At 40.8% G+C, this 27,999-nt stretch overlaps 1 protein-coding gene across 1 annotated transcript; it reads left to right on the forward strand.

Annotated features, from left to right (window-relative positions):
* The first annotated feature begins 125 nt into the window (after positions 1–125).
* Positions 126–27,971, forward strand: ptprb (protein tyrosine phosphatase receptor type b). The gene is made up of 40 exons (XM_058625088.1): positions 126–676; positions 4,113–4,551; positions 7,618–7,755; positions 8,319–8,459; positions 8,533–8,793; positions 8,880–9,146; positions 9,754–9,870; positions 9,960–10,106; positions 10,494–10,611; positions 10,740–10,885; positions 12,684–12,953; positions 13,091–13,149; positions 13,251–13,455; positions 13,730–13,827; positions 13,899–14,064; positions 14,176–14,306; positions 14,937–15,084; positions 15,164–15,433; positions 16,016–16,179; positions 16,262–16,412; positions 16,511–16,611; positions 17,214–17,379; positions 17,466–17,747; positions 18,643–18,921; positions 19,858–20,007; positions 20,108–20,247; positions 20,345–20,481; positions 20,945–21,051; positions 21,149–21,254; positions 21,461–21,541; positions 22,516–22,533; positions 22,623–22,704; positions 23,006–23,096; positions 23,905–23,981; positions 24,088–24,222; positions 25,291–25,413; positions 25,490–25,653; positions 25,980–26,115; positions 26,597–26,717; positions 27,010–27,971. The coding sequence occupies exons 1-40, from the start codon at positions 596–598 to the stop codon at positions 27,030–27,032; spliced, it is 6,036 nt and encodes a 2,011-aa protein (XP_058481071.1). The 5' UTR covers positions 126–595; the 3' UTR covers positions 27,033–27,971.
* Positions 27,972–27,999: the final 28 nt, after the last annotated feature.

Consider the following 27,999-nt stretch of genomic DNA (forward strand, 5'->3'; position numbering starts at 1 on the left):
AACAGTTTTTTTATAATTAATCTGAGCCGTTATCTGCACAGGTACAGTAATAATAATATAACTGTTGTGGCTTCAGATCTATTTATAGTCTTCACACAGTTTTTGTCGTCGCCTCAGCTCTGACTCACAAAGCTGTCGAGCTCGATTGAGGAAGTCCGTTAGTGACTCCCAACCTCGACACTGTAGAGTCTGAGCGGACAGACAGACGGACCCAGGGAGAGACAGACAGACAGACAGACAGGCAGGAAGAGAGACATTAGAGCCAGTGAGACGAGTCCTGAGAAAAAAGACAGGAAAAAGACTTTTAGTCGAGGATGGACGTGAGACGGAGAGGAGACGACAAATTCAACGTCTGGATTAAATGAACGTCAAATAAGGGATATAATTCTCCTGCTCTAAGAGACAAAGAGGCTTTTTAACTCCTTTTATTCTTTTCACAGCTTTATTTTTTTTGTCCTAAAGGAGAGAAGTGACGGTTGTTTTTCCACAATCTACTTTTACTTTGTGTTTTATACTACATAGAGAAACTAATCTGGCCTCAGCCTCAGGATTATGGTGGAGTTTGCTCTGCGTGACGATCTGACGCGGGACCAAAATGCAGAAATGTAAAGTTTGCAGTTATCTATGCTGGTTGTGGGTCTCCTCGCTGCTGCTGCCGCTGCTGCTGCTGCTCCAGGTCAGTCTGACTTTTAAAGAAAATTACTTTTGTGCAACAAATGGTGAGAAAATGGGATTAAAACTTTTTCTTTGTCTATAATATTGCACTTTCTGGAGCCACTGATACATAATTTAGTTGTGTTGATGACGAAATGTAGTCTTTAGTCTTTTTTTAAATGGAACACAAAGACTTTTCACAGTCAGGGGTTTAATTATTGTGCATATATTGTCTTCTATTAATGGATTTTTCTGTAAAAAAGTTCCCAAAGAACTTTGATTTTCCGGATCGTTTTCTCAAATTATACCTAAGAAATGTGACACTTGTTTTAAAGGCATGTTAAAAACAAAGTAAATAAAGGATATAACTATTACATTTGAGAAGCTTTAACCGGCACATTTCTTTGTTTTGTTTTTTGACTCTGTCAGATTCACGTCTTTCATGGTTCAGACTCAGAAATTATGAAGCTTTTGGCAACAAAATAACTTTGGTTTTCTTAGGGACAACTTTTAAATATAATGAGTGATAGAATTTAATGGTGTTCTCTAATATTTATCATTGTTGTGCATTAATATCTTAAGGGCCCCCCCGTCTCAGCTGGGGGCCCCAGTCAGTGCCCCTACTTCTATAATTCAGGTATAAAAGCAGAAATACTTTTGATTATACAATTTAACTTAATTTTCGTGTGATGATTGGTTTGTTAGCGGTAACAATTTCAGTCATAATCTCAAGAAAATCTTGATGTTTGATGGATTAACTTCCTTTGTATTTCTAACTAATTGTCATGTTTTTGGAGAAGTGTTTTACAAAGTTATTTAAGGAAAATAAAAATCTTATCTTCCTCATTTTGTGGCAACATCAAAAATGTCTCTTTTTTGTTATTACATGAGACATGGGTTTGTAGAAATGCCACATCAACGATTTACACATACAGTCGTCTATTCCAGACCAAAGTCCGGCCCGCGGGCCAATCGCGGCCCTCTGTGAGACTTTGTACGGCCCCTGCAGCTTTGGTTCTGATAAAGTAGTACTTTTTTTCATTTGTTCACTCCTGCGTGGCTTAGATTTGGTTACATTTCCATTTTAAAAAGGATAATTGTGACAATGAAAATTCATTTTTTATGAAGCAGTGCATTTGTATGTAACTTTTACTGTGACCTTTGACCCCCGGCAATCTTTACATATCAAATCTGGCCCTTAAATTAAATTTAAACAACAGTTCAATAAAGGTTCGGTTAAAATACCAAAATCAATTTGGCAATGGACATAATACTACTACTAATTATTATAATAATAATAATAATATTAAGGGAATAAAGTTTCCTGATTTAACAAATTACAGACAAATATATTTGGTATAATCCCCGCCTTGTGTAGCTGGAGCTAACAGAATGCTACGTCAACATAAATTAAAGGAAACCAACAAAATGTGAACGACCGCTGATAAAACTATAGGAAGACAAAACCTAATAATGATGTAACATTGTGCATGTTCTGTACTTCCTGTTAAATCAGGAAGTGAGATTATAGCTCATTAACTGAGAAAATACATGTGTGAGCTGTTCTAAGAGCTTTTTATTTTGTTTTTGTTCAGAGAAGAGAAGTGTTTCCATGTAATATTTTGTATTTTTAACAGATAATTATGACTGCTACTGTGACCATTGTTTGCCGAGTTCAAACCCTTTAACCCTTCTGCGCTAATCTCATCGTCCTCCGTCGTCATCTGTGTTTATCTGTCCGTGTACTCTCTGCACCATTGTTGTCTCTGCACTCGCTGAACTTCATTATCAGTGACAGATTGTTTTATTTCATTTTATTTTTCTGAGTACGTATTAAAGGTGACAGAGTTCAGAGCGACCGTGTCCTCACATGGACCACAGTCACCGCATAAACCAGAACAGTGACTCAGACATGGTTGCGTCTCCTTAAAAAAGCAGCTGTATTTAGCAACTTTCCACCGGAAGTATTTCAACTTAATAAAAGAAAAAAAAGGAAGAAAACAGCTGTTCTGCTGTTAAAAAACCCCTGTACACTGCAAAAGAAAGTAAATTAAGCCTAAATTAAGAAAATTTGTTCTTATTTTTTTTGCCAAAAAGGAAAAATCAGATATTACATTTTAATTACCAGTTTCAAGCTAAAAAGGTAGGTTATTAAAAGTGTATTTAGTTTGTGTTAAATACAGAAGTAAAAATTTAGTTAAGACATTGGTATAAAAATTCAGCTTCAAATTCAGCTTAATCGACTAATGGAAGACTAATTATAAGTAAACATTTCTTATATGTCAGACTTTCTTTGCTTGTAATAAATACAACTTTTTACATTTTTGGAGATGCAGATGAACACACACACTAGTTTTAAGTATTAATTTTAGTATTCCTATATATTCTCTTATTTTTCTCAAAACAAGAAAATTAACATCAATTTAAGAAGATTTGTCTCATTTGTAGTGGCACTGTTGTTTTTTACAGTGTACTGTGGATGGATTTAAATAAGTTTCTATGATGAAGAGATAATAAAAAATAAATGTCTAACTTTTTATTTTTCAGCATATCAAAAGTCTGTGCATAATCTGAATTATACCTGTTTATAAAGGTAGAAAATACACAGAATGTAACAGGTTAACTTAAAAGTACATCAATTAAAGTAGAATAGTACTTTTTTTAAGTTACTATCAACCAAAAAATATGAACTTTCACTGGCTCCTCGTCAGTAAAGTCAATTCAACACAAGAGGGCGCTGACAGACCCATTCGAAGGCACCATTAGCTTAGCATAGATGAAAACATTTAGTCTGGACGTGGATATTTTTGGACGTTTTTTTTTGCTCGACTTAAACTTTGATCTCCACTAAAAATGTTTCCAGAACAATGGGATCAAAGTGCGGCTCCACCCCCCAAACACTTCTGGTCTCCCGCAGACTTCAAAAAAACAAAGTTTGTTGTTTCCTCCGTCCTAAAAGAACAGACACTCAAACTGTCAATCAAAAAGTCTGTAGATCTACTCAAGTTCTGCTGTCTATCTCATTTTCTTTGAACAATTAGTCAAGGTACAACGTAAAAAAGTAGTTCTTATTGTCCAATGGTTCTGGTGTTGTCTTCTTGGTTTCTATAATCCATCCACTTTCCCATTTTTGTTGTATTTTAAGAAGATCTAAGAGTATCTTAAATGTTTTAAGTGTCTCATATTCTTGTATTGGAGAAGAACTTGTGAGGATCAAGTTATTTACACAACAAGCAGGTGATTATTTGTTTGGAGCTGACTGTATTTGCAGTAATGTAGTGCCATGTGTATCTTTATACACACACATAACAAACTTGGCTTGCAGCTGGATGGTTGTCCAAGTTATCCAATAAAGGTTTTATGTTTCCACTTCACTGAATTAAAGTTAACGATAAACAAACAGGAAAAAACACATTTCTACTGAAATCATTGGCTGACTTGATGTTGTCTCTTGTCAGGACGTGAGCTCGGCAGCTCCTGCAGGGAACCAGACCGCTCCATGTAGCATCTCCTTATCTGAACCAGTGTCCCACCTGGACTCTGTGTCACTGACTGTTAACACGACCGGACAGAACTGCTCCTTCATCGTGACGTCGCTGGACGCCGGCGCAGACTACGCAGAGTGCAGGCGGAGACGGAAATGGGACGAGGAGTTCGGGACTAATGACATTGGAGGTGGCGGTCCAGGAGAGGAGGTGAAGGTCGGGATGGGATCTGACTACCTGGTGACCAATCAGTCAGTGGAGGACGGCGGGAATACGACTGCAGGAGAAGAAGAAGTTGAAGTGGAAGAGGTTTTCACGTGTGTGCTGGATCAGCTGGAGCCTGGCACCGCCTACCAGCTGCAGGTCCACTCCCTGACGGACGGGGAGTCGGCGAACATCACGCTGCACACCAGTAAGTCTTCACCGACACCCAACAACGTCAGCTCATGATCTGTAGCTCAGGAATTAGCCTTATAATGGTAAGGGTTAAGGGTTGCAGTTCACAGTTTGTACACTGTGTGGCGGTGTAACACCAGGTTTTGGATTGTGGAGGTCACTCGGTATGTTTACATGCGCAGTTTAGTCAAGCTAAGGCCATAGTCTGACTAAAACAGGCAATCGGATTACTTGCCGAGTCTGCAGAGTAAACACGCAGAGGAGAAATCGATTTAAACACCACGTACGTTTGACTCCGCCTCCATATGTGGTGCTTTATCTTTCTATAAGTCGACCTTTACGTCACAGGAAAACAAACAGCGACGTGGATTGTGCCGTGGTTCTCGTCTCTTCTTCAGTCCATAAATGTACGTAGCTCTCGCTGACACTATCGTGTTTTTTGTTCTTTTTTCGTCGACATTACCTCAGTTTATACGTCGTCTCCTTCTACTTCCGGGTAAAAGGCCAAAGTCCGACTATGAATCGCATTATCCAGGTACGTTAGTCCGACCAAGACTAGCTTGATCTTAGTCGTACTACATGACATTGAGTTAGTGTCTTAGTCCGACTAAAATCAGACTTTTAATATATAGTAATAAAGTATTTTCACACTGTATTTTACTTATCGTAGACTAAAATGTTTCTTTTTGATTGGTGTTGTTAGGACAGTCAGGAAACCTGTGACGTCACTTGTTGCCAGAGACGTTTTGAAGTCAGACGTCCGAGTTCAGACCAATTCAAGTCTGAGTCTCTCGGAATTTCTCTGTTTTTGTTGCACTGTGTCCGTGCGACCTCGTCGCGCGCCGCACCGCGTCTTAGCCGGGTTTGTTGAGTGGCCGTCGTGTTGCGTCTCGGTGTAAAATGTCATGCAGCTTCCTCTCTGTAGCGCTGCGATTAGCTACAGGAACCACTGCCCTGCTGAGAGAGTGATAGGAGAGAAGAGTGTGTGTGTGTGTGTGTGTGTGTGTTGTGTGTCCAGACTGGCTGATGTCCAGAACAGAAGTTGGACTCAGTGTGTATTTCCATCGTGGGCAGAACTCGGGGTTCGGCTATTTCCTGCCTCCATTGTTTCTTTGTTTTGTGGGAAAGGGTGTGTGTGTGTGTGTGTGTGTGTGTGTTTGGAGGAAACCGGGGTTTTGCTGCACCCAGTTGACTCCCGACAGTCACCCTGTCTCTCTGCGAGGCCAAACACCGGACCGGTGTGGTTTGTGGTTTCTTATCTTTGCGGACAAACTGACCTTTGGTGATCACATGACCTCTGCTCGCGAAAGGGTCGCAACTGAAAGCCACATTCGTTAATGTAGTTTAGCTTCTGTCCACTCGGAGGCGGCGGCTCGGTTTGCTATATCTGTCTAACACACGAAACAAACAAAACAAACGTCTACCATCTTAACATAGCGGTGTTCTGTAGCCTGGTTCCAGGACGTTAAACGTAAAGGTTTAAATCCTGGGTTTTCCACCACTGAATAAGGTCACATGACATGATGCTACAGACATGTCTATAGCGCTAGTTCTCGCGTTAGCCCCGAGAATTGGCGTTAATTAACCTTTGACCCATGTTGATTGATACATAATGTGGTTACATATTTTATTTTGTCAGCACTTCATTTGTAAAGGTTTGCCCAAAACAAGCTACTTTTAAAAAAAAATTTAACTTAAGTATATTTTTAGACCAGTACTTTTACTTGTACTAAAGTAAAAGCACCACTGTTTTAATCGAATTTGACTTCAGTGGAATATTTCAGCTCTCTTTCCACCTCTACACGTCCCAACCATCAGAACAGAAACGTAAATATTTAACCATTTATTTGATGATATCCTGAGTTCGTCTCAGAGCCGTCTCCTGAAAAAAAATACTGCGGTTATTATCCCACACTCTCGAAACAGTTATTTATATACACAGCTTTAAATCTGTTTATTAACACACTTAAAAAGCGTTTTGTCTCCGTTGTGAGGACAGAGAGGACGAGATGTCCCGGTCTGATAAGATTGTTTGACCTCAGTGAGACGAAGCAGAGGCAACAAAAACACTTAAGTGTGCGTTCTTGTATTTGTTTCCCCTTTACGAACATAAACACTGACCTTGTCCTCATGGAGACCAAAACCTGGTCCTAATGAGGCAGAGCCTCATTTTCTGAGGAACTGGTTAAGGTTAGATTAGTCTGATACTGTGAAGGGGCCACAGGTAAAAAAAAAAACTATACGTTAATGACTTAAGGGGATAGTTAAGGGTTTTTTGACCACTTAACAAATGTCAGTGTAAGTCTATGATGTCTTAAGAACGTGTTCGTGTCTTTTTCTCACTGTTAGACAGACTTTTCCAACAGGAAACGGAATTTTGTTCTCCCACACCAAACCCCATAGAGAAAACCAGTGATTTTAACATCACACACACACAGGAGTTGTTGATCCACTGCTGCCTCCACCACTAAGTTTAAATGTCTTATTTCGTAAATCCTGCATTTAAAAACATTCGTTCTGATTCAAATCAGTGACACAAAGTGACCACACGAGGCAGCAGTAGACCAGCAGCTCCTGTGTCCCCCTGAGCTAAAATCACTGATTTTCTCTATGGGCTTTGGTGTGGGAGAATAAGCAGTTTTCCTGTTGGAAAAGTCTGTTGAACAGTGAGATAAAGATGTGAACATGTTCTTAAGATATTTAATTTAATAATTTTTTTGTTTAGCGACCACTCATTCTCCAAAACCTGGTCCTAATGACAGAACCTCATTTTCTGAGAAACTGGTTAACGTTAAGGTTTAGATTTGTCACTGAGAGTCTTTAAGAGGACACCTGTGTGTGTGTGTGTGTGTGTGTGTGTGTGACACTGAGGTGAAGGATCCACTTCCTGTCGTCAAACACGTCAATCACTCTTAAAGGAACAGTCCCACTGTTTTTTTAGGAAACTGCTGTTTCTCCAGTCTCTGGCTTTTGTGTCAAAATAAACAACAAGAGATAATTCCTGCTTATGTGTCACGTCAGTACTTCATACACTGTACTCACCCTCTTGACCTATGACCTTGACCCTGTGTGTGTGTGTCAGGGCCGTCGGCGGTGAGTGGCCTGGTGGTGACCTCCAGGACCTGCTGCAGCCTGGGTCTGTCCTGGCAGGCCGGTCCCGGCAGGACGGAGCGCTTCAGGCTGCAGCTGTGGGAGCGACCTCGGAGTCCGGATCACTCGGGTATGAACTGTGGCTGCTTTTAAAGCTGTAGTACGTAACTTTAAAAGATAAACGAGCGTCTCTGACGCTCGTCCCATTTTTTAGTCTTTCAGCTCCACACGACAGTATAGCAGAGTTTATATCTCGTGTCGCCCGGTGACATTCTCGCACTGCACACAGGAAGTGATTTTTTTAATGTCGAGACAGACGGACGCAACGGCAACATTGAGCTAGCAGAGTGAGACGATCGTGAAAAGTTTCAGAAGTCAATTCTACTTCAAAAAACAAACAAAAAAACATGTTGTTAAACGCTTCCTGTCTCCGCCCGCCCCTGCCCTGCTGCTGTACACACACAAACGCTCCCTCGGCCAGGTCTGATAGTTTTGCCCGGCAGAGCGTGTTTTCAAAAAAAGGACACCGCAAACAATGTCATAAACATCGTTTCTGTTCACAAAGATTAAACAGGATAACAACAAGAGTTACGTACTGCAGCTTTAAAGCTCGGCTCATATCTGACGGGACAAAAAAAAAACAACGGTCTTTTTCCAGCGTCATGTGACCTCCTCCCTCGTCCGTGTCTGCAGGTCTGATGAAGAACGAGACGCTGGAGAGCACGGCGACGCAGCACATGCTCGTCGGCCTGACGCCGGGGCGGCGGTACAACGTCACCATGGCGACGGAGGCCGGCGACCTGCGGAGCAGCAGGACGATCGAGGCTCAGACGGGTAAGGAGAGAGAGAGACAGAGAGAGAGAGAGAGATATTTATCTTTTATGTCTGAGGCTTTTTTTCTTTTCAGTTCCAGCTCCCGTCTCCAACGTCACCGCCGAGTTTCGCAACAGCACCAGCTTTGTGTTGTCGTGGCGACGGCCCGACGGCGACCTGGACGCCCTCGACGTCGTCGTTTCCGGCAACGGCAGCGTCGGCCGGGTGATGCCGCTCCCTCCCAACGCCACAGACGTCGCCGTTGGCCCGCTGACCCCTGGCACGACCTATGGCGTGACGGTGACGTCCCGCAGCGGCAGACTGACGAGCCAATCAGAGACGAGCGTGAGCACAGGTGAAAAAGGTTCTTTCTTCTCCTTTATTTCACTGCTTTTATTGTCTTTTCCTCATCGTTGGTCCTCTCCCTTTCTTTATCCTCAGCTCCAGCGGCGGCGGCGCTCCTCTCCCTGACTCCCTCCTCCTCCGGCTGGCTCGTTCTCTCGTGGACTCCCCCTACTGGCCACTGGGAGAGTTACACTCTGTCCCTGTTTGACGGCCTGCAGCAGATCGTCGGCACCGCTGTGGAGCGGGAGGCGGTGGAGTTTGTCTTCCCGGGGGCGGAGCTAACGCCTGGGAGGACGTACAGGGCGGAGCTGAGGGTGGAGAGCGGAGGACTGACGGCAGAGAGCAGCTGTGAAGGAGCCACAGGTAAAAAAAAAACAACCAAAAAAACTACTTGTTAATGAATTAAGGGAATACTTAAGGGTTTTTATAACCACTTAACAAATGTCAGTGTAAGTCTACGATATCTTAAGAACGTGTTCATGTCTTTTTCTCACTGTTAGACAGACTTTTCCAACAGGAAACCAAATTTTGTTCTCTCCACCAAAGCCCATAGAGAAAATCAGTGATTTTAACATCACAGCACACAGGAGTTGTTGATCCACTGCTGCCTCCATCACTAAGTTCAAATGTGTTATTTTGTAAATTCGGCATTTAAAAACATTCATTCTGATTAACATCAATGACACAAAGTGACCACACGAGGCAGCAGTAGACCAGCAGCTTCTGTGTCCCCGCGAGCTAAAATCACTGATTTTCTCTATGGGGTTTGGTGTGGGAGAGTGAGTGGTTTACAAACTTCCGTTTCCTGTTGGAAAAGTCTGTGTAACAGTGAGATAAAGACGTGAAACATGTTCTTCAAGACGTCGTAGACTTAAACTGACGCAGTGTTAAAAAAAACATGAACTTTTCCTTTAAACCCATTTTTGACAGAAAAAAACCAAAACACTTTTCCTCCTCCTTCTGTGTGCAGCTCCAGCTGCTGCGTTAAACCTCCACATCCGACACGCGGACGAGACCTCGCTCAGCGCCATGTGGAGCCACGCCCCCTCCGGGTCACGTGACAGCTACTTCCTCGCCATTCTCCATGGTAAGCATGAGTTCACATTAAATAAAATGAGTTTTAAAATCAGACAAATGAATGAAAACAACCCGTCCTGTCCTGTATCGTGCTTTAAGATAACGTCACCATGGATACCAGGGAGGTGGAGCCTAACATGAGGGAGTGCACGTTCAACGTGCTCACACCTGGGAGGCCGTACACCATCACCGTGGCAACCAGGAGTGGGAACCTGAACACAACGGTGTCTGTGGAGGGGAGAACAGGTGTGTGTGTGTGTGTGTGTTTTTGTTGTTATATATAAGTTCACCTGTAGATGTCACTAAATCCTACACACTGGTCCTTTAAGTGGATAAATAACAATATTAGTGCGGGAATAATGGGATTATGAGTGAGTTACTGCATTTAAATAGTTTCTTTACTGTAAATAAATGTGTTTTTGTGGTTTATTTTACATCTGGAGGTTTAGTTTGTTAGATTTATTATTATAGGTTATAGGTACTTTGTTGTTTTGTTGTTTTTTTTTAAGTCACTGTTTAACAAATCTTGATATTTGGCTGATTTTTTATATGGAAAAATGACAGATTATTATAAAGGTTGTGGTCTTCACGTGTGTATTAACTAGAGTGTGTGTGTGTGTTTGTGTGTTACAGTTCCCATGGCGTTGCGTACCATCTCTCTGAGCAGCTCAGGAGTCGACAGCCTCCAGGCATCATGGGAAAAACCGCCGGGAGACGTGGACGCGTACACACTGACGCTGCTGAGAGACAGGTGTGTGTGTGTGTGTGTATGTGTACACGTGTGTGTGTAGTAGTCTTAGCTGCGATCCTGTCATCACAACTAGAGAATGCATTGTGTCACTGTGTCTTCACTAAAGACACTGTCCTCCTCGTCCACAGTGTCCTCGTTCAGAACTTCACTGTCCCCGTCGGTTCGCCCTCTCTGCTTCTGTCTGGTTTAACGCCCGGCGCCCTCTACAGGCTCCAGGCCGCCACAGTCAGTGGACTACTGCAGTCTAAGTCCATCAGTCTGGATGCTAGGACAGGTGAGATAAATCAGAATTTTCTGGATTTGTATTAATCCCATTTCCATATAGTTACCTGGAATATTTCCTGAAAAGGAAGAAATTAATAAATGGAAGTGATTCTAGAGACTTTAAATCTGAATAACCTTTATTTTTGGAGCATTTAACGTGAACGTTCATGAGTTCATGTGACTTTCAGGATTGTTTTCAGCAGCGACTGGAACTGACACACACACACACACACAGAGTTATATAAGAGTGTGTGTTTGGTGTGTGTGTGTGTGTTATTACAGGTCAGACGGACTCTTATTGTTTTGCAGACAATAATAACGTTGTTGTTGTTTCTCGTTTAACTCTCTCTCTGCTGCTGTTACAGGAAAAACTCTGTGACCCTAAAATTGAACCTGATCTGCACCAAAATACTAATAATTATACAATAATTACAGCTCAAAACACGGGATTTGAATTAAACGTGATGTTCAAATTGAGGTCACAGTGTTCTATTGATCCTGTGTGAGTCCAAAAAGACTAAATATAGACATTAAAACACATTTATTAAACATACAGTGCTTAACAACTGTATTAAATTAAAAATGAAAACAGCATTAATTGTTAATTATCTAAATCATTTTTTATGTTTCTGTCGTCAGTTTCTAGAAGCTTTTTAACCAGAAATGACATTTTTAAAGCTAAAATATAGTTATAATTGTTGTCTTTATACTGTTTTACCAAAAACTGAATAAATAAAATAAAGTAGTGAAGCAGTATTAGTACTAGTACTACTTTTAGTAGAAAGTAGTATTTCTTGATAAAGATGCTAAATTATAGTCCTGAACAGAAACATGTAGTTTTAGTGGTTGAATATTTTCCAGCTCGAATGTTTTTTTATTGTTTTGTTTCATAGCATATGTTGTCATTTATTACATTATTAATTTAATTAAACAATATTTGCAATGTGAGTTAATCACAGTTTTTTGTGTACTGGGACATAATTTAATTTTAATTTAATTTAATTTAATTTAATTTAATTTAATTTAATTTAAAAAGAAAACCTGTGTGTTTTTGTATTTGTTACCTCTTTAGGACTCTTTTTTTCTGTCTTAAACATTGACCTTGTCAGGACCAGTAGTCCTCATGGAGACCAAAACCTGGTCCTAATGAGGCAGAACCTCATTTCCGAGGTTTAGTCCTGACAAGAATAGCTGTACAAATCTGTGTGTGTGTGTGTGTGTGTGTGTGTGTGTGTGTGTGTGTGTGTTTGTGTCGCTGATAACATCAGAGAGTTTTTAGAACAATGGTTAAAATACCACAGAGAACGTCTGGAATGTTCCACACTCACAAAGACGCCCTGCTCAAAGGCTTCCTGCACACACACACACACACACACACACACACACACACACACACACACACACACACACACACTGACCTCTCACAGATGACCTTCTATTGGTCTATAGATAAACATTAAAATTAACCTCAGTGTGTGATTCTGTGACTCACTGCTGCCCCGACTCCTCCCTGTGGCCACCTGCAGTACTGCAGTGTAAACAATTCCATTTTGAGTTTCCTGGAGAAAAAAATTCCTACTAATGTATTATTTAAAGATTAATGATAATAATAATGATTATAATAGCAATAATAATGATTGTTCTTTGTAAATTGTGTTGTCGTATTTTTAAGTTTTCTACTCTAAAATTCATTTAAATTGTAATGAATGTGTTCACATATTTAAAAAAAAATGCATGTGTTTTTTTTTTTTATATCTCTAAGTTTTTGAAGATTTACTCTCTAATAATGAAAGATTTCCCTCCTTCAGCCCCGGCCTCCGTCTCCGAGGTAACCGTCGCTAACGGTGGCCGGTCGGACGCCCTGCACGTGTCGTGGCGTCCAGCAGAGGGCGTGGTGGACAGCTACCTGGTGCGTCTCCTGGACCGCGGCCGCGTCGTGCACACGCTCGCCGTGTCGCGCTCCTCCTCGCCGCCTGAGTGCTCGTTCAGCTCGCTGGTGCCCGGGCGACTGTACTCGGTCGTCATAGTGACGAGGAGCGGCGACCTGGAGAACGCCACCGTGGTGCAGGCGCGAACACGTGAGACGAGACTCTTAATATCTAATATTCTGTTGGTTAGAATTGTGTTTGTATTTATCTTTATTTTTGCATTTGTTTTATATTACGTGTCATTTTTTTAAATGTTTGATTTTAACGAATAATTGTTGTTTGTTCAGAACCTGCGACCGTACAGAACCCGACCGCTGTTCACTCTGCGAGAGACGACTTCCTCAAGGTTTGTTTTAAAAAAAAAAAATGTCAGTACTTGAGTGTTGAATAGTTTAATTAAACTCTTTGCATTTGCATGTTTTTGTTGTTCGTTTATGTTGCGTTCAGGTGTACTGGCGTCATGCGGCAGGCGACCTGGACAGCTACGTGGTCCTGATCCGCTACAACCACAGCGTCCTGCAGAACAAGAGCGTCTCCGCCGGACACAACGAGTGTGTCTTCTCGTCGCTGACGCCGGGGAGACTCTACACCGTCACCGTGGAGACCTGGAGTGGGAGCGACGTCGGCAGCGTCTCCACCGACGGACGCACCTGTGAGTGTCTTTTGTCCCTTTTGAGTCGGTGTTTAGATCGCGATCTCGTGTCGCCCGGTGACATTCAGTCGAGACGGACGGAGACAACGGCCACAATGAGCTAATAAAGTGACGCGACTAAAACTCAAAAAAGAAAACGAGAAAAGCTCTAGAAGTGAATTCCACTGCTCAAAAAATGGTTGCCTTGTCTCCGCCCACCCTTGCTCTGCTGCTGTATACACACAAACGCTCCCTTAGTCAGGTCTGATAGTTTTTGTTCACGTTTATCTTCCAGTTCCAGCAGCGGTGAAAAATCTGTCGCTGAGCAACGCGGGAATCGGCGACCTGACCGTCACCTGGAGCCCCGCCCCCGGAGACGTGGATCACTATGAGGTGTGTGACACGGTAAATAAACTGTTTTCCTTCTTTGTCCTTCTTGACATTGTGACGCCATGTGTCTCCAGGTCACTCTGCTCTTCAACGACACGCGAGTCTTCCCTCCCGTCACGCTGGGCAGTGACGTGCGGCGCCACCGCCTGACCTCTCTGACCCCCGGGCGTCTTTACAAGATCGTGGTGTCGACGTTCAGCGGACCCAACCAGAGAGCTCAGTTCACTGAGGGACGGACGGGTGAGACAACAATGTCCACAACTTTGTAAGCCTAAATTCCTTCACGTCCTGTGGTTTCACTCGTCCTGACTCCTCCTCTTCCTCTCTGTGTCTCCTCCTCTTCCTCTTCAGTCCCCAGTCCGGTGGGAAACCTCCGCATGTCTCCTCGATCCGGTCTGACGGACGCTGTGGGCGGACTCTTGGTCTCCTGGACTCCCGGAGACGGAGACCTGGACATGTTCATCGTCTCCCTGTCGACGCCGGTCAGTCTGACTCTCGGCAACTTTCAGGAAAAATTCGGTTTTCATGGTTTTAATGGTCTTTTTAATATTTGGGATTTTATTTATTCTGGAAAAATACATTTTTAAAATTGGAATTATTCAGTGAACGATGTATAAATCAGGGTTTTTTTTGCCCATTCAACTAAAAAAAGAAAACAAATCTAAATTTACTTTTTAAATTGTACTTATTTATAGTTTATAGTTCCCATAACTCCCATGGCATGTTTCCAAAGATTCCCAAACTAAAGTTCCCAATTCCAAATGAAAGTTTCTGGAAATTTACCAGGATCTTTTGCCCCCTATGCAACCCTATGTTATTGAATTATATTTTTAAAAAAAATGTTTATTTCTTAACTAAAGAAAAGTTCTCTAATGAATTTCTAGTTTGTGTCTTAACTGTAAAATATTGCATTTATTTATGATTTAATTTACTCTTCTTTTTTTGTTATTAATTATGTAAGAAATAATTTTCCAGCCATTAAATATATTGATTTTAATTTAAATAAAAATAAAATAATTATTTGCCAATCCCCCCCCCAAAAAAAAAAAAAATATTGCAAGAAACTAAAAAAACAAAGAAAACATAAAAGTGATCTTACTTCCTGTGTGCAGGACGGCGCTATTATCGAAACTCGTCCCGTCCCCAAACACGTTTCCTCGCTGGACTTCCTGGATCTGATCCCAGGCCACGCCTACTCCATCACCATCCAATCACTGAGCGGCAAACTCACCAATACCAACACAGCCACAGGCAGAACAGGTGAGACTCGTCAATAATTACTGATTACATCACTTACAGGTGTGTGTGTGTGTATATACTGATGTTTTCCCGCCTCCAGCTCCGGCCAGCGTGACGGCGCTGCAGGCCGACAACGACCACACCACGCACAGCCTGACCGTCACATGGGAGCGACCGGTGGGCGTGTACGACGGCTACAGCCTGCAGCTGCTGGACGAGGCCGGCGTCCTCGCCGCCAACCGCTCGGTGTCGCCGCAGAGTCGCAGCGAGCGCCTGGAGCGCCTGACGTCGGGGAGACGCTACCACGTGAGGGTGGTGACGCTGAGCGGCGGCGTCCAGTCCCTGGAGGTCACGGCGGAGGGTCAGACACGTGAGTGACGATGCCTTCGCTGACCTTCAGTTCATGTCGGTGATTCAGTAAAGCAGGTTACGTTGGGTAAAAGCAGAGATTTAAGCTATTCCTCATAAATATATTAAAATAATACCATTAAAATGACTTTTACATACAAAAAGATTTTTCTTACTGATATAATAAAATAAATAAAATAAACAGTTAATGACTGCGTTGTGTAGAAAGACAAGTGACATGGCAGTTTTATAGCATTTTCCTGAACAAACAGGAGAAAAAAACACAACTTTAATGAATAAAAACTGTTAGGAAATAAGTAATAAACACAAACAAGTTGAGGAAATTAAGCTGATAAAGAAGAAATTGGTGTTTTCACCAGGTCTTGGTTTCTACTAACAACAACTGGAGCCGAAAATGTTTAAATAAACATTCACACTGATCAAAACACAGGTTTAGATTTAGTTTTTTTAATCATTACTCACTTGACCTTTACTACACATAAAAAAAACCAGGTCCATTAAACTTAAACATGTAAAAGAAATCTCGCGGTGCATCCGTGTTTTGGTGTAAATGACACTTATTATTGCTCCCTCTTGTGGTCAGGTCCGGCAGCTGTCAGTAATCTGACGGTCACCTCAGCGAACACCTCGTCTCTGTCCTTCTCCTGGCGTCCGTCAGACGGCCACGTCGAGATCTACCACCTGTCCCTGTACAGAGTCGCCGAGGCGACGGCCAACCGCAGGCAGGACGCAGCTAAAAGGAAGCCGGTAGGTACAGGTTTCTGTAATTGTAGTGGCAGATTTTTCAAAATAAAAGCTGAATTTCTTTATTGTGTGTGTGTGTGTGTAGGTGGTGGACGAGCTGGTGGACCTGCAGAAAGTCGGCTCGTCCACAAACGCGTGCGTGTTTTCCGACCTCAGAGCAGGAAGTTTGTACAGACTGCAGGTGGTGAGCTGGAGCAGAAGCCTGAGCAGTGACTCGTCCATCCTCGCCAGGACCGGTCAGTCCACACACCATCATCATCATCATCACATTATGATTCATATTCAGTATGTGCTTGGGTTTGAATTCCCGCCCCCCCCCTTCTCTGCTCTTCAGTCCCAGCTCCAGTTTCATCTCTTCAGGTCCAGAGTTCAGGAGGGACGGACAGAGTGTCGGTCATCTGGCAACATGCGGAGGGAAGCTTCAGCAGCTACGAGGTAAACATATGTCAAAATGTTAACTTTTAATGCTATAAATGTTAGTTAATGTACATTTTGTAAGTGTATTTAAATGTCTGCTTAAGTCTACGGTACTTTAAAAACATGTTTCACGTCTTTATCTCACCATTTGACAGACTTTTCCAACAGGAACCTGAAGTTTGTGAAAGCACTCACTCTCCCACACCAAACCCCATAGAGAAAACCAGTGATTTTAACATCACAGCACACAGGAGTTGTTGATCCACTGCTGCCTCCATCACTAAGTTCAAATGTCTTATTTTGCCACTTTAAAATCCTGCATTTGGATTAACTTTATTGACACAAAGTGACCACACAAGGCAGCAGTAGACCAGCAGCTCCTGTGTCCCCGTGAGCTTAAGTCAGTGATTTTCTCTATGGGGTTTGGTGTGGGAGAGTGAGTGGTTTACAAACTTCCGTTTTTATGATTGAAATGTCTGTCTAACAGTGAGATAAAGCAACAAAAATATTTCTATATACTGTATATATTATAGATTTATTAGGTGAGAGTTTTTTTAAGTGGCTAAAATCAGTTTTCCCATTAGCAGCCATGTTCTGACGTTGTTTCTGGATTTTTCCAGGTGAACTTATACGACTCGTCCGGGGCCGTTCTGGGAGTTCAGGCTCTGGGGGCGGAGCACAGTAATCACATGTTCACAGGCCTGGTTCCTGGTAAGCTGTACCGTGCTGAGGTCATCACACACAGTGGGGAACTGACCAATAACATCTCAGCTCTGGGACGAACCTGTAAGTTTGTTAACAAACAAACAGGAACATGAGTATTACAAATAATATTGATTGACAGACAAACGTCTGTGACTCCTCCCTTTCAGCTCCGCAGCCACCCACCCACCTGTCCGTCAAACAAGGCTCGGCCAACGAGACGATAGTGCTGTCGTGGTCCGGCCCCGCCGCCGGGGACTACGACGACTTCAGGCTCCAGTGGACGCCCGCCGACCGCCTGTCGGTCACGCACACTCGCTTGACCGGCTGCGTCGTAGGTGGGATGTTCCCGGGGCGGCAGTACAACTTCACCGTGACGACGGTGAGCGGAGGCGGAGCCCGGCGCGGGCCCGCGGTCAGCAGCCAGCCAATCCAGAGGAGTGTGAGGACAAGTAGGTGTCGACGAGGCGTTTGAGATTTGAGTTTGTGAAGGTTCTTAGTAAACGGTAAAATATTACACTGGAAAATGAGTATATTTAATTAAATGATTTTATTTTTGAATGTAATTATTAACTTATTTTAAAAGGAAGCAGAAATCTTGACTTTTGTTTATATTTTTAAATGAAAAATTCAAACATCCTCAAAACAAAATCTCTATTTTCTACAAATCTCGATCCTCAAGTAACATTTATTTATCAATAACTTATTTTTAAACAGTTTTTAAAAACTGTAAATTTGGTTAAAACATCTGTCTCGTTTTACGGATTTAGAATATTATATGATAATGATTTTTTTAATGCATTTTTTACACTATTTGACAGATTTTGTGAGTCATTCATCTGGAAATGCACTTTTAATCTCACCCACAAGGTGGCAGCAGAGTGATTGAGCAGACATAATGTGATCTATTATGGTTTGAATGTGACAGTAAGGCCTCAAAACTCTTAATCTGATTTTGAGGGAAGTCTCGTGCCAGGTTTTAATCCCCAAAATTTATAGGAGATTATACATAAAATAATAGTTTAAAAGAAAACTACCAAGTATGAAGAAGTAAAATGAGCCAAAGTAATAAAGTAATTATTGATTACGTTTGGGTTTGTGGTGCAAAATGTAACAAATACTGTGACAATAAAACTCTACAGGTTCACAACGTGAGATTAAAATGTTGAGTCACACTTTAATCTGAGTATAATCTGTCTTTTTTCATTCATAAGTGCTGTTCTGCTTTAATATGTATCATCATCATCATCTTATCGTATAAAAACCTTCATTTATCTTCAAATTAAAAACCAGACTCCTCACTCACACTGTGACTCATCTCTCTTTTCTTTTACCGTCTCCTCTCAGGTCCGTCTCCCCTGAAGTCGATCCACTGCTTCCCGCTCTCCTCCTCCTCGCTCTCCTGCTCGTGGTCGCCGCCGCTCTCCGACTTCGACTCCTACGAGGTCGAGTGTCGCCGGCACGACGACGGCGAGCTGACCACGGCGGTGAGGCTGCTGGAGGGCGTCACCGCCGTGACGCTGGACCACCTGGACGCCTACTGCAAGTACTCGGTGACGGTCAGGGTGTCGTCGGCCGGACACACGAGTCTGCCAGCGACACACACCACAGTGACCATGATCGACCGTGAGTGGAACACACACAGAGCTCAAGTTTCCTGCTGTTTTAACGACACTTGAACTCACCGCAGATTATCTAATCTCCCACTGTTTTCCAGACACCACAGATTATCTAATCTCCCACCGTTTTTCCAGACACTTGAACTCACCACAGATTATCTAATCTCCCACTGTTTTCAAGACACCACAGATTATCTAATATCCCACTGTTTTTCCAGACACTTGAACTCGCAGATGATCTAATCTCCCACTGTTTTTCCAGACACTTGAACTCACCATAGATGATCTAATCTCCCACTTTTTTCAGACACTTGAACTCACCACAGATTATCTAATCTCCCGCTTTTTTTTATACACTTGAATTTACCGCAGATGATCTAATTTCCCTCTTTTTTTAGACACTTGAACTCACCACAGATTATCTGATCTCCCACTATTTTCCAGACACTTGAACTAATTAGAGACGCTATATTTTCCCACAGTTTCTCAGACACTTGAACACAACATGTTGTTTAAAACACAAACTTTCTGCTCTCTCTTTGACCTAAAACAAACTGAAACTTCCTGTCTCTACCTGCGTCGCATCATAAATCTTCCTGACACAACTGAAGAACAAAACAAAGACTGCAATGACTCTGGGAAAATCCTAAAAATATGTTTTTATTAATAACAATTTACTTAAAACATTCTGTACATTTAAAACTTGAACTGTAAATGACTATAATTTTATGATTTATGGACATAAATTATAATCCAGACTTAATTATACATACAATTTAGGATTTAAAAGTATCAGTAAATCAAATTTAAATCTGAATTCTCATTGATTATTAATCTCATGACTAATAAATGTACATTGAAGAGAAAATATGTCACGTAAACATAATTATAAACCACTATTTGTTGTCCTAACGGTGTGACAAACATACCCGTCTCCTTTCAGGTCCTCCGGCTCCGCCCCCCGGCGTGCGTGTGAGCGAGAGGTCGTCAAAGGTCACGTCGTCCTCCATCTTGTTTCGCTTCAACTGCTCGTGGTTCAGCGACGCCAACGGCGCGGTGCGATACTTCTCTGTGATCGTCGCCGAGTCTGACGGTACCAACACAAACTGTTACGTCAAGTTTGGCCACGCCCCCAAAATATTATTATTATTATTATTAGCTGCGATTAACACTCATCGTGCTTTGTCTCACAGCCAACGAGCTCCTGCAGCCGGAGCAGCGCCACCCTCTGCCCTCGTACCGCGACTACATCGCTAACTCCTCGGTCAGAGCCTATCAGACGGCGTATTTCCCCAGCCGCTGCCCGCAGGACGTGGAGACGGCGACCGCACAGGTACGACGTTAAATGACAACGGCAGTAAAATGTAGCTCAAAAATATTATTAAATCTTAGTTTATTGAAGTATTGATCCATCGGTGATTGATACACAGGTAGTGGAGGTGAACCTGGGGGCGGGAGGAGACCGACTGGGCGGAGCCTGCGACCACTACCACGACGACGACCTCTACCTGAGCGACAGCTACGGCGACTTCTGTGACGGACCGCTCAAAGCCAAGACATCGTACAGGTACTGACACACACACACTGTATTTCCAGGCACAGTGATTCCCAAACACTGGGTCGGGAACCACACATGTGTCGCAGGAGACTTTTTTTGGGTCCCCAAAACAAATTTGATAAATTTTCCCCAATTTTGTAGTTGTTTTTAAGTATAAATTGTGCCAATTTAACTGTTGATGTCGTAATTTGGGTGCTAAAAAGTGGGTTCTAGGGCTGCAACTAAGGATTATTTTGTCCATAAAATGTAGGAAAATGTTGAAAAATGCCGATCAGTGTTTAATGAAAACATTTTGTCAAATGTAGCAAAGAAACCAGAACATATTTACATTTAAGAAGCTGAAAAATCAGAAATCTTGGATTAATTGTTAAAAAAAAAAAACAACCCTCTAAGTACACATACACTCACACTCATCCTTCCCCCACAGCCATTGAGCAAGGCAGCTCACCCTTGTGTGTGTGTGTGTTGTCAGGTTGAGCGTTCGAGCCTTCACCAGACTGTTTGACGAAAACCACAGTGAGTTTCCCGAGCCGCTCTTCACGGACACGTACCTGTCCACGCCGCTGAGGACGCACGCAGGTGAGACACACACGTATGTTTGTGTGTGTCTGAAAGGACATTCTCGTGCGTCCACCTTCACTCACTTTCTTCTTCTGTGTGTGTTGTTCCGTGTCAGAGCCTCTAGGTGGCGTGGTGGAGGGTCTGAGCGCCGGGATGTTTCTGATCGGGATGATGGTGGCCGTCGTCTCGCTGCTGGTTTACAGACAGCGGCTTCACAAAGTGTGAGTCACACAAATCTGCACCTTCGTTTAAGTCGTGAGCAGGTGCGAATTCATGCTAGTGGACAATGTAGAGCAGCCTGTAGTTCACACTGATGCCACAAGGTGGTGCGGCGCTAACTTTAGTCACAAACGTAACTCTAAAAACATGTCATTTAAAGGTTTAGTGTGTTAAACTAAGTGTAATGTGTGTGTGTGTGTGCACGCAGGGCTGTGCAGGAGAACCCGGTGATGAGGATGAGTATGTGGAAGGAGGTTCCAGCTTCAGGGATTTACATGGGAGTCAGGAGGTAAGAGTGTGTGTGTGTGTGTGTGTGTGTGTTTGCGATCGTTAATTAAGAATGATTAATGACGTATTAGTTTCCACTGAAGCGCTCGCTCTTGTCAGGTCACTTCATCACACACAGCATCTGCTCATTAAAGTGTGTGTTTGTATTAGTGTGAGTTAGAATTAGCATTTTGTTAATTAAGTGGACGGGAAAATTGTTTATTTTACACGTTAATACCACAAATTACTTTGTTTATTAGGCCCTGTTTCTGAAAAATAATCGCATCAGGAGGAAATTTGGGGAGTTTGTCAGTCCGAATTTCTTGAGGATTTTTTGGGGAATATTTGACGTGAGAAAAAGTTTGCTAAAATTGTGTTTAAATGCAAATTTTCTGATTTTTTTTTTCCTATTGCATCTAAGTCACACATAGTCATTCTGATTGCAACGAAACTCGGTACACCCGTTGCTCTCGTGATTCCAAACAAATTTCACATTACACAATGTACTTCCATTAGCTCCGCCCACCCAGACGTCGGCCATATGGGAAAAACAAAAATGGCTATTGTCTACGCATTTGAACAAACTCGTCCTAGCACGTATGTTTGAGCTAGCCGCGTCAAACTTGGTCCATGTGTTCTAGACACGTTAATGATTAAAAGCTGCTCACAACACCCTCTGCTGGACAAGTGCAGTTACTCTCTCAAGCACTTCTAGGCTGTACGTTATGAACGCAAACAGGGTTTTTGTCAAGGTGCGAGTCTGAATTATCACCTGTGGAGTTGAACTGTGTGGTCATATTGACCAGAAAGTGCATTAATGTAACATTTTGTACAATTTACAGCATTAGTCCTGTGAAAATCTCCGAAATAATCGAGCCAAATGTCTCTAAATCACGTAGCCCTAACATTGACATTGAAATTAATTTAAATAAACCACAAACTGACTCAAGAGAAACAGACAAATAATTGTGATTTCTCCGTTTCTTTCTGTTTCAGTAATCGTCGGGTCACCAGGTAAAGTCTATTTGTTTTTCTAGTCTATAATAATCTTATAAAGGTGTGTATTTTAAATTCTGACGTGTGTGTGTTGTGTTTTTGTTCAGTCCGGTCAAAGCTTGTAACTTTGAGTCTCATCTGACCAAACTTCAGGCCGACTCCAACTACCTGCTGTCAGAGGAGTTTGAGGTAAAAAAAATTATCATATCAGTGATGAAATTTTTATAAATCTGTCACTGAGTCGATTGTAGTTAATTTAAATTTTTGGAATACTCGTCAATCTGTAGAACTGAGAAGCTCATTTAATTATAGTCTAAATTATTTCTTTTGAGGTCGGGGGAACTTATTTAAAGTTTAAAGCTGATATTAGTGCAATAGTAAAGTGAATAATTTTCAAACTTTCAGCGTCACGTGTGAGATAAAACGCAACTTTGACCTTTGACTAAATGAATATAACAGCACTTTTTCTGTGTGTGTGTTTTTGTAAAAGGACGTCAAGGATGTGGGTCGCAACCAGACCATGGACGTCGCTCGTCTGCCAGAAAACAGAGGAAAGAATCGCTACAACAACATCCTGCCGTGTAAGCTGACAAGACAAACAAACATGTGTTACCATGGTCACCAGTCTGAGAAGACAAACACCTAAACATTCTAATAATTACATAAAACCTGATTGTAAGAAAATTAGGGAAAGTTAATTTGATGATTTGTAATTTATATTTAAAAAAAATAAATAAATAATCTACTCTAAAATTGATGATGCGTCTATTACTGGCAGCAGCAGACATTTAGTGGTGAAATTTATCAGAAAACATAACAAATTTGTTTTCCACTTCACTGAACTGGTGCAGGAATTGAGGAAAAGAATTGCACTAAAATTTACATGAATCAAATTTTTCCTTTTTTTGGACACGCCCCCGTATTCAAAATCCAGAGAATTAATTTAAGGTTTGCAGAGTGTTGAGTTCACACCAAAAGTCATAATAGTTTGTTTTTTTGTAATATGGAGAATTTGCCAGGTGCAAGATTCAAAAAGATGACAATAAATATTGTGTCTCAAATAAAACCTTTCAAAATTTTCAGCAGAGAAAAAATAAACTAAGCGACAGTTTTAGTCATTTTTATAATAAACTTGTTTAAAACTCATGAAGTCCACTAAACTAAAAGTTTGTTGCTGCCGCCACCTTGTGGTAATAGACACACAACACAAAATTTGTTCGTCATTGGAGAAGAAAAAAAAAACAGCGTCGGTATATCTGAATGTTTGTGAGATCAAGGTCGTTCACTGCCTTTAAAACTTTACGATAGCATTTTTAAATCGATGTGCAGTTTAACGAAGAACGCTTTTATAAAAACAAATCTTTTTCATTTTTTTTTTCATTTTTTTAGATGATTCTACCAGAGTGAAGCTGTCGTACCTGGAGGACGATCCCTGCTCAGATTACATCAACGCCAGCTACGTCCCTGTACGTTCTCACGTTTACACACAAACACTTATATTTAAGACAAACACACTTTAATAAACACAATATACTCATCACTGTGTGTGTGTGTGTGTGTGTGTGTTTGCAGGGTAACAACTACCGCAGAGAGTACATCGCCACCCAGGGGCCGCTGCCCGGCACCAAAGACGATTTCTGGCGAATGGTGTGGGAGCACGGCGTCTACAACGTCGTCATGGTGACGCAGTGTGTGGAGAAAGGACGAGTGAGTCGTTCATGGTCTTATATTTGTTTTTATTTCCTTGTTGGTGAGGGAACGAAAATAATTTTTTTTTTAATTTTTTTTGTTAATTACTAATCAATATGAGCTTTGAAGAGAATTAAAAATAGTTTGTTACCAATTCTATGAAAAGTTAACTATTAAATTCAGTACAAAACAATTATTCAACAACTTTTAAAAAACCTTAAATTGAAAGTTTTAGTTGGTTCATATGCAAAGTTTTCTGTGAACTTGCTTTTTGGAAAAAAAGTTCAACTTTTGCAACTAGAGTTTAAAACAGATACTGATACTGATCGACCGTGATTAAAACATAACCAAAACTAAAATTTGCAGATTGTAAATCCTCATCTTTGACTTTTTTTTCCCCAGTCATTAATAATATTTACCAAAATGTTGGTTTAAAACAATAAAAACAACTTTTATTTCTATTTACCCTTAGAACACAGAGCATTGTATGGCCCTTTTCCCCCCAATTTTTACCAACAACATAAACTCACCTGAGCAAAAAGTACTATAAAAAAAAATGTCAAAGTTTGCTTGGCTCATTTTTAATAACAGTTAATAAAAGTCTATTTTGTGACTTCTGCAGAATTATTGCTACTGTTTTTTTCAAATGTGACTTAAACAAAATACATCATTTTCTTTTTTTGAATTTTCTGTGAATACATTTGAACTTACTTTTACCAAAAACTATAATAATTGTTAATTGCAGGTTTGATAATTTAGGTAAATTTAAGGAACAAAACTCGTATAAAGAGCGACAGTTATTAAAACTAGAATTTGCAAGTTGTAAATCCTCATCTCTTACATGTCAAAATTATTTTCAACATGAGTTTCTACATTAGTGGGCTTAAAAGAATGAAAACTATGCTTTTTTTTTTTTCTTCCAACCACATTAAATCTAACAAATCCTCATATTTGCTTAATTCTGTGCATTTAATGTAAACAGTGATGATGGTTGAAGATTCTAACTAAGTCTCATAACTTCTTTCTGACTGTAAACAGGACAAACAGACGACAGGTCAAAGGTTAAGTGTCGTGTTGTTTCCACAGGTCAAGTGTGACCAGTACTGGCCTGCAGACAGAGAACCTCTGTACTACGGTGACCTGGTCATTCAGATGCTGTCAGAGTCCGTTCTGCCCGAGTGGACCATCAGAGAGTTCAAGATCACCTCAGTATGTGGAACTAAACTTCATTTACATGGTTTGATAAAATAAACCATAATTAATGAACGTGCGTTTCCTGTCACAGGAGAGCGGCTGCACTTACCCTCGTGTTCTGCGTCACTTCCACTACACGGTGTGGCCCGACCACGGCGTCCCGGAGAGCACGCAGTCCCTGATCCAGTTTGTCCGGACGGTCCGAGACTACGTGGACCGCTCGCCGAGTACTGGACCCACGGTCGTACACTGCAGGTAAAGACACGTTTACATTAAACTGCTGTTATTATTGTAAAAATAATAACAATAACAATAATAATAACAGTTACTCACACTTTAAAATTCTTGTTTTTCATGGTAAACTGAATTTTGGATTTAGAGCAAATTATACAGTTAATTAAACAAATGTTTTTCCAAAATTAAAAAAAAAATGTGTTTAATTAAATGTAAGAGGATAAATAAACCCTAATGTGCTGTTAATGATTTATAAAGTGACCTTTTTAAGTAATTTTGACAGCTTTAGTACAAATTAAAGATGTGTCATTTTTAAACAGTGCAGTTTTTTTTACTCACCTGTTTAGTGCTGGTGTTGGAAGAACTGGGACGTTCATGGCGCTGGATCGGGTTCTGCAGCAGCTGGACTCTAAAGGAACCATCGACCTTTACGGCGGCGTGTTTGACCTCCGCCTGCACAGACAGCACATGGTTCAGACCGAGGTAATCGCACACAGAGAACTACAGCTTTCACAGTTATACAAACATGCTGGGTTTATTTCATGTAAGTCATTTCAACGAGTGATCCAAACTACATCTGTCACACATTTTAATATCGTCTGAAAGTGTTCATCTTTGCTTACGATAATGCACTGTAAAACTATATTTGGTCACTTTTCAAACATCAACATCCACAGTAATTATTTAAACACAAAGCAGATTTAAAAACCAGTAAATTGGAACTATAACTCTGATAAATACAGCGCCAGACATCAACAAGTAATTGCGTGTAAATTAAGTTAGTAGTAGAAATATTCAACCCGGTTCATGTGAATAACAGACCAAACAAGTCAAACCTCCAGGAATAACTGTAGTACATCATTAGACTAGGACTAAAACAGTAGTTCGTATCAGTAAATGACTTTTGTCTGATATTTACAGCAATGAAATTACATGCACTGATGTTGATGTGTGTGTGTTGCAGTGTCAGTATTCCTTCCTTCACCTGTGTGTACGCGACGTCCTGAGAGCCAGAAAACATCGCAGTGAACAAGATAATCCTTTGTATCCGATCTACGAAAACTTCAATCCAGAGTATTGTCGCGGTAAGAATCACAACATCGTCAACTTCACCCCCACACCAAAAATGTAAAAAAAATAATTGTTTGCTAAATGTTATATTTATAGAAAAAATTTACATACATTGGCAAAGTTTACTGTTGCTATATATAGATGTACATTTAATGTCACAATATTGTTTTGGTAAAGAAAATTTTTGTTTACCAAACATCAAGCTAATTTTTCTTTCGGGTAAGGCTACAAATTTTGCTTAATTATGTAAATTAAAAACTTGCTGAAACCTGATACTCATCTAAAAAACGTTTGTTTTTCCCTCAGATTTCATATACAACGGACGCTAAACACATCTTGACGAACAACTTTTTTGGACATTGCTGGACAAAAAATTGCAGATGTATAAACTGAAGAAAAAAAGATCAGATTTCAGTTCATATTTTACCATTTGAAACACAATTTTATCTCTGTTTCTTTGTGCACCACTGCTTTAAGTGAAGTTTGTAGCAAGTTAATTAAAAAGCCAGTGAACACGACACGTTCGCGTTAACTTCAGGGACATTTGTTTATTATTTTACACAGTTACTGTTTTGTCTTTTTGACTTTTCAAAATAAGTTGGGAGATAAAATGTGGTAAAATTTTTATCGTGACTGGTAACCAATCACAGGAAAGAGCCATCATTTTTTTTATATCCTCTACTATCACTATAATATGTTCTCACTCCTTATATAAGCTGTTTATTTAAAGAAGTTACACGTATTGCTGTATGTAAATATTGGTGTATGACTCATACAATTAAAGAATATATATATATATATATGCTATATGTTGACAGTTTTAATAATGGGTAGATATAACCTGTGGCTGTATTCAGATTCAAGCATTACTACCGCTATGTATTATACATAAGACACTTTAAGTTAATACAATTAAGGAAAAATTACAATTTGGTGATTGAATTATGAGGTTTTTAATGAAAGGCCATATTTTATAAAATATCTGAGAATTCTAAGTTTGCGTTTCAAAATTAAATTTAAGTATTCGGTCGTTTTTCAAATGATTTGTTTTAATTCAGAGAATATAATCATGACTACCTTTGGAATAATAATTTTGTATTTTCCCCCATCAAAAAATCTGACAATTGAAGTTTAATAATTCCGAAAAAAAGTAGTAAATGAAATATTTCCTGGTGATTTTTGCATAAATCTTTGTATAATAATTCTTATTCACACTCCACTGTTAAATAATTGGATTATGAATTTCTAAAAATAAATGCCAAATGATGTCTTGTGTTGATTTTTTTTTCCTTATAC

The sequence above is a fragment of the Solea solea genome, chromosome 3 (genome assembly GCF_958295425.1).
Source record: "Solea solea chromosome 3, fSolSol10.1, whole genome shotgun sequence".
NCBI lineage: Eukaryota > Metazoa > Chordata > Actinopteri > Pleuronectiformes > Soleidae > Solea > Solea solea.

What these genes read in the sequence shown, in the direction of transcription:
- ptprb (XM_058625088.1), top strand. Translation starts at nt 596, where the DNA reads ATGCAGAAATGTAAAGTTTGCAGTTATCTATGCTGGTTGTGGGTCTCC. An exon ending in CGTGGTGCAGGCGCGAACAC is followed by an intron (nt 12,954 to 13,090) that starts GTGAGACGAGAC and finishes TTGTTTGTTCAG; the next exon opens with AACCTGCGACCGTACAGAAC. An exon ending in GATCGTCGCCGAGTCTGACG is followed by an intron (nt 20,008 to 20,107) that starts GTACCAACACAA and finishes TTTGTCTCACAG; the next exon opens with CCAACGAGCTCCTGCAGCCG.